The sequence below is a fragment of the Gadus morhua genome, chromosome 2, assembly GCF_902167405.1.
Source record: "Gadus morhua chromosome 2, gadMor3.0, whole genome shotgun sequence".
Classification (NCBI taxonomy): Eukaryota; Metazoa; Chordata; class Actinopteri; order Gadiformes; family Gadidae; genus Gadus; species Gadus morhua.
Genome location: NC_044049.1, coordinates 25,843,257 through 25,855,756, shown reverse-complemented (window position 1 = coordinate 25,855,756; position 12,500 = coordinate 25,843,257). Strand labels below are relative to the sequence as shown.

At 47.0% G+C, this 12,500-nt stretch overlaps 1 protein-coding gene across 2 annotated transcripts in view; it reads left to right on the top strand.

The window, feature by feature from the left end:
* LOC115559555 (protein kinase C beta type) overlaps nucleotides 1–12,500 on the top strand; it is a 116,607-nt gene that overhangs the window by 51,863 nt on the left and 52,244 nt on the right. For both annotated transcript variants that reach the window (XM_030378415.1, XM_030378406.1), the window contains exons 4-7: nucleotides 60–171; nucleotides 1,160–1,288; nucleotides 11,676–11,832; nucleotides 12,292–12,426. In XM_030378415.1, coding sequence (XP_030234275.1) covers nucleotides 60–171; nucleotides 1,160–1,288; nucleotides 11,676–11,832; nucleotides 12,292–12,426 — 533 coding nt within the window. The remainder of the gene's footprint in view (nucleotides 1–59; nucleotides 172–1,159; nucleotides 1,289–11,675; nucleotides 11,833–12,291; nucleotides 12,427–12,500) is intronic.

The following is a 12,500-nucleotide window of genomic DNA, read 5'->3' as shown; positions in this document are numbered from 1 at the left end:
GCTGACTCTCTAACCCCTGAACGTGGTTCTTCCTGTCTGTCTCTCCGTGGCTCTCTCAGGACCCGAGGGCCAAGCACAAGTTTAAGATCCACACCTATTCCAGCCCCACCTTCTGTGACCACTGTGGCTCCCTGCTCTACGGGCTGCTGCACCAGGGCATGAGATGTGACCGTGGGTACCCTGCACACACACACACACACGCACACACAGGCACGCACGCACGCACGCACACACACACTCACGCACGCACACAGGCACGCACACACACACACACACGCACGCACGCACGCACACACACACACTCACGCACGCACACAGGCACGCACACACACACACACACGCACGCACACACACACGCACGCACGCACACACACACACGGGCAAGCAGACACATGAACATAGACCAGCACCCACATAGACAAGCACACACAAACACACACACACACACACACACACACACACACACACACACACACACACACACACACACACACACACACACACACACACACACGCATGCAAGCAAGCACACACACACACACACACACACACACACACACACACACACACACACACACACACACACACACAGACAGACGGGCAAGCACACACACACACACACACACACACAGGCACGCACGCACACACACAGGCACGCACACACACACACACGCACGCACGCACGCACACACACACACACGCACGCACGCACACAGGCACGCACACACACACGCACGCACACACACACGCACGCACGCACACACACACACGGGCAAGCAGACACATGAACATAGACCAGCACCCACATAGACAAGCACACACAAACACACACACATGCAAGCAAGCACACACACACACACACATACACAGACAGACGGGCAAGCACACACACACACACACACACACACATAGACAAGCACACACGCACAAACACACTTACAAAACATATTGCTGGCGTGTTTTGTACAGCTAAATCTCCTGATAGGATCAATCCTATGTCCGATTAACAGATCACCTAAGGCAATGTTTTTGGTTTGCACGCCTTGCACACTCCACGCACGACACTCCGATCATATCTGCTTCTGAACATGTCATGATGAGTCCTCATACCTGGCGTCAGCTCTGCAAAGTTGTTCATATCTGTTTGTTGTTTCCTCAGACTGTTTGATGAACATCCATAAGCGCTGTGTAGCCAACGTGCCGAGCCTGTGCGGCACGGACCACACCGAGAGGAGGGGTCGGATCCAGATCACTGCGGAGGTCAAGACCAACGTGCTCACCGTCAGCAGTGAGTACAGCGTGTCGCTGCTGTTGTTCTCGGCTGGCGCCCTCTGGTGGTGGCTCAGGTGCAGTGCAGGATGTTGAAGCTGAACGCGACTCGTTAAAGGGCAACTTCACCCATTTCACATAAGCTTTGTATTTTTAGAACCCCCCGCATATTTTTGAATGGTCTAGCATCATTTCCTTATTTTCTGGAGAGACTGGAGAGATCCGTATCGATCTCCAACACTTCCTGTTTTTTATGACGCAATATGACGATTTTTGCGTACAAGAAAATAGGAAGTGTAAGAGGGGATGATTCTCGTACGACTACAACCACTAGTCCCACCCCCCTCTAGGGGGTGGGACCCACTGACGCTACAGACCTATTAGAGCAGTGCCAGTGGGTGGGACTTCACCAGCAGAAACTAACATCCACAGCGTCTGAAGCTAAGATAACAGAGGCTGTTGATAAAACTGAAGTAGGCCTACATTGGCGGAGGGTACTCGATCTGACATAGAAGATGGCTCCATGCAAAAGTTCACCATTTCGAAAGAAATAGACGAGGGCTGCCGTATTTTCCGCACTATACGGCACACCGGATTATCAAGCGCACCTTCAATGAATGGCCTATTTTAGAACTGTTTTCATGTATAGGGCGCACCGGATTATAAGGCGCATAGAATAGAAGATACTGCAGTCAAACGTTTGACTGGGGTTGCGTTATGCATCGACCAGACCGAGCTGTGCTAAAGGGAATGTCAACAAAACAGTCAGATAAAGTCAAACTTTATTAAGCGTTCTGACAACTCCGGTCACTCCCATGGTAACGATGTTCAAACGTTAATGTGCATATTAACAATATCTCATCAATATCAATATCTCTCAACAATAAGCTCACTTTTTCAGTTCATTCCCCGTCTACGAATCCCTCGAATTCTTGTGTGTCCGAATTAAACAGTTGGGCGAGTACGGCATCCAACATGCCCGGATCCCTCTCGTCATTATCCGAGTCAGTGTCGCTGCTGTTGCCTGGCAGTTCAGTGATTATTCCTGCCTTCGTGAAAGCATAGACCACAGTTGAGACTGTTATATCAGCCCAGGCATCCACGATCCATTGGCAGATAGTGGCGTAAGTCGCCTGGCGCTGTCTCCCCGTCTTGGTGACGTGTGTTCGCCTTCTTGGCCCCGTCCACACGAAGCCGATTTTTTGGGTGAAACCGCATAAAAAGACGCTTTTGGTGGACACGGGCTACGGCCACACCAAACGCGTGTAACGTGCTTAACTTGAAGCTTGATCATTGTGTGTCACAAAAATGGTTCAACGCGCCAACGCGCCTGTGGCTGCGCTGGATTTAGGAGTCCGAGGTAGGAAACCCAAATGCCGCCGTGTTTGGGTGCATGATAGAGTTTAGATCGGGTTAGATTAAATAATGTCGGATATAAATAACAATAATCGGGTTAAATAACTTCACATGGTGTGTCTGGTGTGTTTCCAGCATTCGTAGTGTTGATCAGCAGATAGTCCGCCAAGACGTTGAGGTTGCTTAGCAACCAGAGACGCTGTCCATGCAAGTGAATGGAGCGTTCCCTCTTCGTCATAACTATCAAACCAAACATCCTTCACATTCAACGAGCGAACATTATGAAATTAAAATGCACATTTCTCGCTAAAAATGTTTACATAAACGCATTTAATTGCGTAACTATGTTACTATTTCCACCCAGAATAAAGGAAGATGTCGGCCGTATGCTTCTGTGCAAGCGTCACTACTCTAGTGACGTCGGTTCAAGCTCCACGCTGATTTGTTCCATTAGTAGATGGAACAAGGAGGTGTCCGATAGGCGGAGATGATCAGCGGGAGTGGCCGCCAGCGAAGCTGTGCATGGTGGGAGTTGTTGTCTTCAATCCACAAGCGCCAAAAAGTCACTTTCTGCCTTTTCTCGGTCAAGACTGCACCAAAGTAGAATTTTATTTTATTATTCGACTACATATAGGACCCAATTGCAATACATATTCATGCCTCCACCGGTGAAATGCTCCTTTAAGGATTTGTTTTCTCTGAATGCAAAATAAATATGTGCAAACAAACTTTTATGTATTGCTATTAAATGTTGAATATTTTTTCAATCCAATATAAAACATGTTTTATTGTTATTTTATTATTATGTTTCATTGGCTTCTTCCAATGACAAGTCTTCTATCTTGTTTCATATCTGCTCTATCGTCTTCTTTTACTACATTACCCAGAATTCTCCTTTTCCATGTGAGATTGCGAGGCATTCTTAGGGGCGTGGCCTGGGAGGGTCAGGGGGTCCTCATGTCATGTGATCTACAGTGATTCTGTGAACATCCGCAATAGGCATGACGTCAAAGTAGAATTATTATTTTTACATCATCATGAAATATAAATATTAAGTTATTGTGGCACCCAGTTTTATTTGCTGTGTTCTTTTTGGAAAAAGTTTGCAGAGTCAGGATCGCTTTAACTCACTTTATTTGGTAAAAGTTTGGACTAGTCTCTATGAAGCAAAAGGAGGGGAATTGTATAGACACACGTGGATATACACTTAGTAGGGCATTCTGAAGGATACGTCACCTGGAGCGTTCTGCCCCCTGGGCGCTGTGTTGGGACTTTAATACTGGGAAGGCGTGGACTCAGTTATGTGCTCTGATTGGCTAAGCATGGTGCTGAACTGCCGCCTCCTGAATACCCGTATGTGTCTTTATGCTGCTCTCTTGTGGCTATGTGCGGGAATTACACTTGTTTTTGTGGCCTTGAGCGCTGTCTGGGTTTGTCGAACACCCGAGCCGCTCGTATCTCTAGAATTGGTACATGAATGAATGGCTTCTTGTACGGGCCGGACGCCATATAGGCTCAGGATCCCTCCCTAGGATGGGAATGAAGCCTCTCTAGTCGCCAAGGACATATGTGGCCTGTTGGTATGAATGTGTGAATTATGTTACAATATCAATGTCCCTCAATGTAATCACCCTCCTTTAGACAGTGCTATATTCCATTTTGAATTAATAATCATTTCGGGATATTTATGGATATCTTTTCCCCTTGATTTTCATGATAATAAATGTCACCATACCGCCCTCCCTCCATCAAAGTGTTGTAGCTTGCGTCTCCAACGTGCAGAATCACAACTCACCACAAGGTGTCAGCAGCGGCTCGTTTTCAATTACTCCCCCACGGTAGCGTGGAGTTTGAACATAACTACCCCTGATCGCATTGTCATTTAGGAGCAGGTTAAAGCACAGCTTCAGCATGGCTCCTCACGAATCCCTGAGCAAGTTTATGTGGGCATCTTTGGTATTTTCTCACGCGTTTGTCCGGTTGTTTTTTTGTTAATTAAAATAACCAAATAATCCATTGACTAACATTGTCGTCACTGTGGATACAAACTCGAACATACTCATAGTAATGGAGGTAACATCTCGTGTTCATTAGGTATTGATGAACAGATTTAAAAACAATATATATAAAATAATGACTAAGCAACTGATGGTCAGGTTTCATAGTGGGATTATGTGCAGCAATGACTATAAAAACAGGGTAGGCAGGGTTGCCAGATTGGGTCAGATTTCCAGAACCATCATTGTTGCCAGATTGGCCAGATTTCCCGCCCAATCGATTGGGTTTGAAATCAGGCCAAATCTGGCAACACTGATGGTGGGGGGTCTTCAGTGTACGTGTGTGTGTGTGTGTGTGTGTGTGTGTGTGTGTGTGTGTGTGTGGGGGGGGGACTATTACAGCATGGTGGTGGTCTTCAGTGTGTGTGTGGGACTATTACAGCATGGTGGTGGTCTTCAGTGTGTGTGTGTGGGACTATGACAGCATGGTGGTGGTCTTCAGTGTGTGTGTGCGGTAAGGTGTGTAGAGGCGGGGTTGGGTCTGCTGCTGATTCGTTCCCACGTGCCCAGGTTCATCTCAATCATTAGCAGGGGTTTAAACTCTCACACGGAGGCTAACGGTAGCTTAGCACCATATTGCTATGCCACCACCGCTAGCAATGGCTCCCTATGCATGTGAGATAATGCACAGAAAATAGAAAATAACAGAATAGAGCAAACATTTAGTATAACCACCAAGGGAGACTTGGCTTCCCAGATGGTGAATACAGTTACTTTGGTTGGAAGAGTTTTGATTAATTATTAAATGATTAAATGTGCATTGCAAAAAACAGTTTGAAACTTTTACACTGAATAAAGGTCTCTCTAACTATAGCCCCACATTTCCTATCTCCCTTACCATACCTGTCCATTTCTTATATCTTTTAGAATTGATATTCAAAACAGAACGGACAGCTGAGGTCTGAGTGTTGCAGTACCACTACTTGCCCCAGGGGGTCAATGTTGAGTCACCAGTAGCGTTGTGCTTATGGCGCTGAAGAGCAGAAAGGGGGGGAAGAAAAACAACCAAAGCACAGAGAACGAATTACAGGCCACTTTTTATTTCTTACCACTCTTAACCCTATTAGGGACTGGTTGAATTTGCAGCAACACTGAAAATTGATTGCTTATGCTGTCATTCTATTGTCTGAAAGATTATTTCTCGGCTAACAATTGGCAGCATTATAATGGTTTTGTGTGTGGTGTGTGTGAGTGTGTGTATGTGTGTGTGTGTGTGTGTGTGTGTGTGTGTGTGTGTGTGTGTGTGTGTGTGTGTGTGTGTGTGTGTTTGTGTGTGTGTCTTGCTCAAGGACATGTATAGGTAGTCTGATGACCATTCGAGCAGCATTTTCTTTAAGGCATTTGACCTCCATAGCGTGAAACTCAACTATACAAGACATGAATGAATGAGTTTTGTGCGGTTTTATGAGATCAAATTATTTGTTAAACAGATAAACACAGAGTTAGCATTCTGTGTTTAGACAGTAGTGTATTCGCTGGTGCTATTGGTTTTCCTTATGCAGTATATTGGTCTGAGTATTAAAGTTATGAACAACAGAAATCTGTAAATTAATTCAGATTATTAAAGGGATATAGAGATTTTCATTATGCATCACAAAAAATACCGTACCATGAAATCGATTGCAATCTCGTGATATTTCAGTCTATCGATTTCCTTCCGTCCTTTCGAGCCGATTTGGTGGTGGTGATGCGAGGAGCTATTTTCCGTCCTGGCTAAGTAGCCAATCAGCGGACCAATCACATTACACTCAAGTGGCCAAGCCACGCCCCCCAAATTACGGGCGCAGGTGCAGCTGAATAGAGCATCCAGGAAGACCTTTAAGTTATCGTTTAACTACGATAACACTTACGGTTTAAAGGATAACCGTCACTCTCGCCTATTTCCTAACATAAGAGAGACGTCATCGGTCCAAATCGGACGCAAATCCAAGACCGGTGACGCCAATAGCAACAGAGTCGACGTTGCAGAGCACCCTCTTTTTCTGAACACGCCACGAAAACAGTAGTGCAAGACGTTCGCCAAAGGTCCAAGACGACGGTTCCACTTTGAGCTCAAGAGTCCATTCCGAGGACGCCCCGCACCCCTCACATGTTCCCCGGCATGTCCCAACCGTCCACGCCCCCCCCCCCCCCCCCCCCCCCTGTTCATTTATCTTTTTTATTTCCCCTGGACCCTCAGCGCGAGCTCTCTCAGAGGACGTTAAATTGTTAAAGCGACATTACATGCTCTGACGGACACCAGGGTGGGTAGGCTAGGGAGGGCTGCGTCGGAGGTTAACCTGGGCGCGGGCTACCCCCCCCCCCCCCCCGTGCCCCTCCTCTCGGAGGAGCGTGGTGATGAATATTAGATGATGCGGTTAAAGTGACCATCGCGCGCCGGTTAACTCTGAGGGGAGAGATGGCAGGAGGACAAATTGTCTCATAGGACGCCGTGACAACCTGCAGTGGGTCAGGGGGGTGTGTGTGTGTGTGTGTGTGTGTGTGTGTGTGTGTGTGTGTGTGTTTGTGCACGGGCATGTATGTGTGTGTGTGTGTGTGTGTGTCTGTGTGTGTGTGTGTGTGTGTGTGGGTGGGCACGCACATGGCCGCACGTGTGTCTGTGTGCGTTATGCATAGGCATGTATGTGTGTTTGCATGTGTGTGTGTGTGTGTGTGTTGGACGTGTGTGTGTGTGAGTGTGGGCACGCACATGGCCGCACGTGTATCTGTGTGTGTTTTGCATGGGCATGTATGTGTGCGTGTGTGTGTGTGTGACTGAGTGCGCAAGTGCATACACGTGTGGGCTTCGCGAGGCGAGGAGAGAGACAGAATAGATTCGGTATAGGCGGAGAGAGAGAGAGAGAGAGAGAGAGAGAGAGAGAGAGAGAGAGAGCTGTGGCCAGAAACCAGTGAATACTGAAAGATGTGGGCGAGGTGTGTGTATAATTCATGGCCCAAACATGTAGACAAGAGTGTAAAGCGTGCGTGTCTGCGTGTTGGATTGAGGGCGTGCTGCAGGAGCTGGCAGGCAGGCGTGAGCTGAGCTGGGCGTCTATAGGGAAGCCGCTGACTGCTAGAGCGGCTAGATGCAGGGGCGGCATCTGATGGACGTGTGGGGCACAACATTCAGAGAGCCGTCGAGAAAGATGTGCACATCTCATAGGATTCCTGCAGGATTTCGGTGTAGTGCAACACGATGTCGTTAGCCTCATAGCATAATTGCTAAGGTCGTATTTTGGCCAAATAGTGATAGCGAACCTACCTCTACTCTCCTAATGCTTCTGATTCACTGTCCCTCATTGGCTATATCCTACGCCAATCAGAGTGCTTTTTAAATAAAATTGTGATCAGCCTAACCCTGTCATTGTTGATTCAGTTTGTTTTTGAAGTTCGCTAGTATGACCTTCTCTAATAGGAAGTTTGCTAATACGAAGTTCGCTAGTATGACCTTCTCTAATAGGAAGTTCGCTAGTCCAGAGTTCGCTAGTATGAACATGTCTCAGAGTATTCAGGTGCAGATCAGGGGAACATGAAGAGAAGCGCCTGTTTTATAATATAAGAGAGAATATATATCAACTGTGTTTCAGAGAGAAGAAAAGGGAGTTGTGTTCTCCAAATCGGACCAAGGACACCCATCGTCCAACTTTTTTGGAGGGGGGTGAAAATGAGTCTTATATTAGAAAACAGCTGAGCTTGACGGTTCACCTTTTGAGTTGCCCTGCTTGTATTGTAGCTTCATATTGAACGGGGTTTGCATTTTGTTGCAATCATGCAATGACCTTTTCCAAAGAAGCCTTTTAGCTGTGACTATTTTCCGTTCTAATCCACTTTCCACACAATGACTTCACAGGGGCACGGGCCGAAGTCCCCATCACGTACCGTCTCTTAGGCAGTGATGGTCAATAGATTTGATAGATGTATTAAATGCCTCTTATTGTGTCACCCAAACAACAACATAACATGCATACATTATTGAGCTGTCAGCTTAATGTGTGTGTGTTTGTGTGTGTGTGTGTCTGTTTGTGCATGCATGCGTGTGTGAGTGTATACGTGTGTGTGGTTGCATGTGTGTGCATGGGTATCTGTGAGGGAGTGTTTGAATCTGACCATTTGTGTGTGGGCGTGCCTATATGTGTGTGCATGTTTGTATCTGTAATGTGTGTGTTTGTAATTTAATGCGTGCATGTGTATCTCCAGTGGCTACGCCAAAAACTGTAGCGGCATCTTATGGGTTCTGTTCATTACACGTGACCTCCAGACTCAAACGGAAATAACAATTAGACGCACGCACAAATATACACACCCTCACACACACACACACACACACACACACACACACACACACACACACACGCACACGCACACGCACACGCACTCTCACAGGACAATCCCAGTCCACTGATGGTCACACAAGAGGGATTAGCGTTGAAACCTCCTTCACGCGTCAACACGGTGATTAACCACACATCAGTCTCACGTCTTTCAGGAGGTCACACATTTTAATTATTATGATCATTATAATTATTATTATCAGAATACTCTTTCTCATTATTATTATTATTATTATTATTATTATTAATGTTTTTATTATCATTATGTTAATATGAATAATATAATAATTAGTAATGCTTATATTATTATTACTGTTCTTATTTTTTGCATTCGATATCACCGAGATGGCTGACGCTGTTATCCAAAGTGACTAACAGTAACCCTTACCCTTAACTCAACCATTGTTTCGACACGCAATCCAAAACACAAGCAACTCTATTGACGAAAGATCTCAGCCAAGATATTCCTCATTGAATCTCGAAGCCAACAAAACGCAATAAATTCAGTTTTATACTTTCTGCAATTTGTGGTTTAAAAACTTTTCTGCTCGCCTGTCTCACCCGTGGTCATTTGACCCAGGTGGCGGGTGATTCCTAAATGTAATAAAGCACATCCACGCCCGACCCTGGGAGAGAGCCAGGCTTATGCACGCAGAAATCAGGCGCGATGCGCAGGGTCTCTGCCGCCCTGAGGTCAGCGGGGAGCGTGTTCCAGGATGGTGGAGCCGGGGCAGAAACCAATCAGGGTTGAGCTGAGCAGCTGCTGGGGTCCTCTGGTGGGGAGAGAGGTAGGAGCCGCGTTGCAGTCCTTGAGCGCAGTGGACGGGCGGGGGTGCGTGGTTGAACCATATCCCGACGTACAGTGTGCGTTTAAACACAGTTTTTTTCGCTCAAACAAGAAGGGTCCGAGGGGTCTACCTGCATGGCCTTCGGACGCAGCCCAAGCATTTTTAAAAAATGGCTCCTCAGAGTGGCAGGCAGTGACAAGGAGAGAAGGCCCTGTGCCTGACAGGTATACGCAGGAAGTGACAGTAGTAGTCACGGTGAGACGAGATAAGGGCATCGATGCCTGATGTTTGACAAGTCAAGTCAAGTCTAGTCGGTTTTATTTGTATCGCCCCTAATCCCGGTTGAGGCCTCAAAGGGATGGCAGGCTGGCCCATGTTATCAGGCATCACGTACCCCTAAAGGAACTCCAAAGAAGAGACTTAAGACGGATCTCTTCTTCCAGGGACGAGGAGTAGAGCAACACGGTTAGGTCATAATTGATTTATTCGAAATTAATAGATTTTCTGGATATTATTCCAGAAAATGCCCGTCCATTGGTTCAATGGACGGGCCTCTGGCTTGAAGTATTCTGTCAAATATTATCTGTTCGATAAATATGTTACGAGAGCAGTCAATACCTGCCATATTGCATCTTCTCTTGAAATGTTGTGCTCATAATACCGTGTTGTGGCAGACCTTCCATTTACGTCTCTCTGTTTGATATATAGTGCTCTTCAGAGCCGTGGCCACTCAGAGCGCCTCACATTTATGGCCTCGCATTCACCCGATCGTAGACAGACGGCAGTCCAGCGTGCAAGGCCACGGCCGTCTCGATAAGAGCAGTGAGGGTGAGGTGACTCGCTCAGGGACACCTCGACACCCAGCTAGGAGGAGCCGGGACTCGAACCAGGATCCTCCTGAGCATTGGATTAGTAGATTATTAGTAGTCATTCAAGGTGTTCACTAGTGGGTCCTGTGTCAAACGCAGAGATGTCGAGCGAATGAAAAATACCTGAAATTAAAACCAAAGCAAAATAAAAGAATGAACAATGATGGTTGCCATGTTGACAATGTACGTATCGCTTAGAAATAGTGAAAGACACATCTACAACGAAACTCAAGGGATCGGTGACGTTGAACCAATGTCCAAAACAAAACGGCAAAAAAGATATGGTTGTTGGTGATGAGTTGATGTTGTTGTCGGTGATGAGTTGAGATGATTGTGGGTGATGAGTTGATAAGGTTACGAGTGATACGTTGATGTGGACGAGTTGACATCGTGGATTCAAATTGGCTAAAGTTTCAAGCTAATATCCGTTCTGCAGCAGATCTTTTTTTGACAGTGTGAGATGTCCCACACTATATGCAGTCCTATTGAGGTATGTGTGAGTGCAGAGGCCAGGCACAGCTGGGATATAAGCGCTATCGGGCTGGCGGGACAGGAAGGGCTGATGATTATGGATGGAGGAAATATTCCATTTGATTGGACCTCGACCAGCAGCACTTGACCTGAGAGGACGTTTTACACTGAACCATTTTTGCACAGAAATCAATGATGCAGTCATCTTCTACTGCTCCTGGTGCAGTTCAGGCCCCACACGGTCCCTGAAGTCGCTGCTCTATTATTACCCAGGGTGCCGTTCTTCATGCCTCGATGTTTTGTAGATATTGGACACATCACCGTGTCAAGTATCATCTCTATCTATCTGCCATTACATTGCAGTTTGATTCAAAACAATGTGTAGACGCTATATAAAAATAGGATAAAAATAGTTTAGCATCATGAAACTTATGGCTTGGGCGAAGTGGACCCTCTTGCCCATTGCCTTCAGATGATACTTTTCTTATTGTAAGACAGTCAAAGCAATGTGAAGAACGTATTAATGCTGGACCCCTCTCTCCCTGACCCTTCCAGTCAAAGAGGCCCGGAACCTGGTCCCCATGGATCCCAACGGCTTTTCGGACCCCTACGTGAAGCTGAAGCTCATCCCGGACCCACGCAGCGAGAGCAAACAGAAGACCCGCACCATCAAGTGCAACCTGAACCCCACCTGGAACGAGACCTTCAAGTTGTACGTGCTGAGCGAACTGTGTTGTTGCATATCCATTTATCAAATGTCAGACGTTAGACCTCCCTGCATGTGTGGGTGTGTAACCCCAGGGAGTTGAAAGACTTTATGAGTTAAACCATAGCAACAGTTGCGACGGTATGCTGTGCTTTTGCGACGGCGCAACCACGACGGTTCAGTTCAATGCTGGTCTGCGCTTCTACAGACCTGACACACGCAAGCCGAACAACTAAATTGACATGTGGACCGTAGCTGCAGGTGTGTGTCGGAGACTAGGGCTGCACGATATTGTAAAAACATCAGATATTTTGTCTTTCTGCAATATGTACGTCCAGCAATACGAATATCGCACATGCGGGTATCGTTATTTCGATTTTCTAAAACGATCCATCATACAGCCCTTGCAGGGACCAGAGTGGGTGAGGACAGGCCGTGACGTGTGTGTCTCGTCTTCCCCCCCAGCCACCTGAAGGACTACGACAAGGACCGGCGCCTCTCAGTGGAGATCTGGGACTGGGACCTCACCAGCCGCAACGACTTCATGGGCTCCCTGTCCTTCGGCATCTCCGAGCTCCAGAAGCTGGGGGTGGACGGGTGGTGAGTGAAGCCCCCTGGCCCCCCTTCGACTGCTCTGGCCTTCGTACCGCCCCGTGTTGCGTAATAGCGTCGGT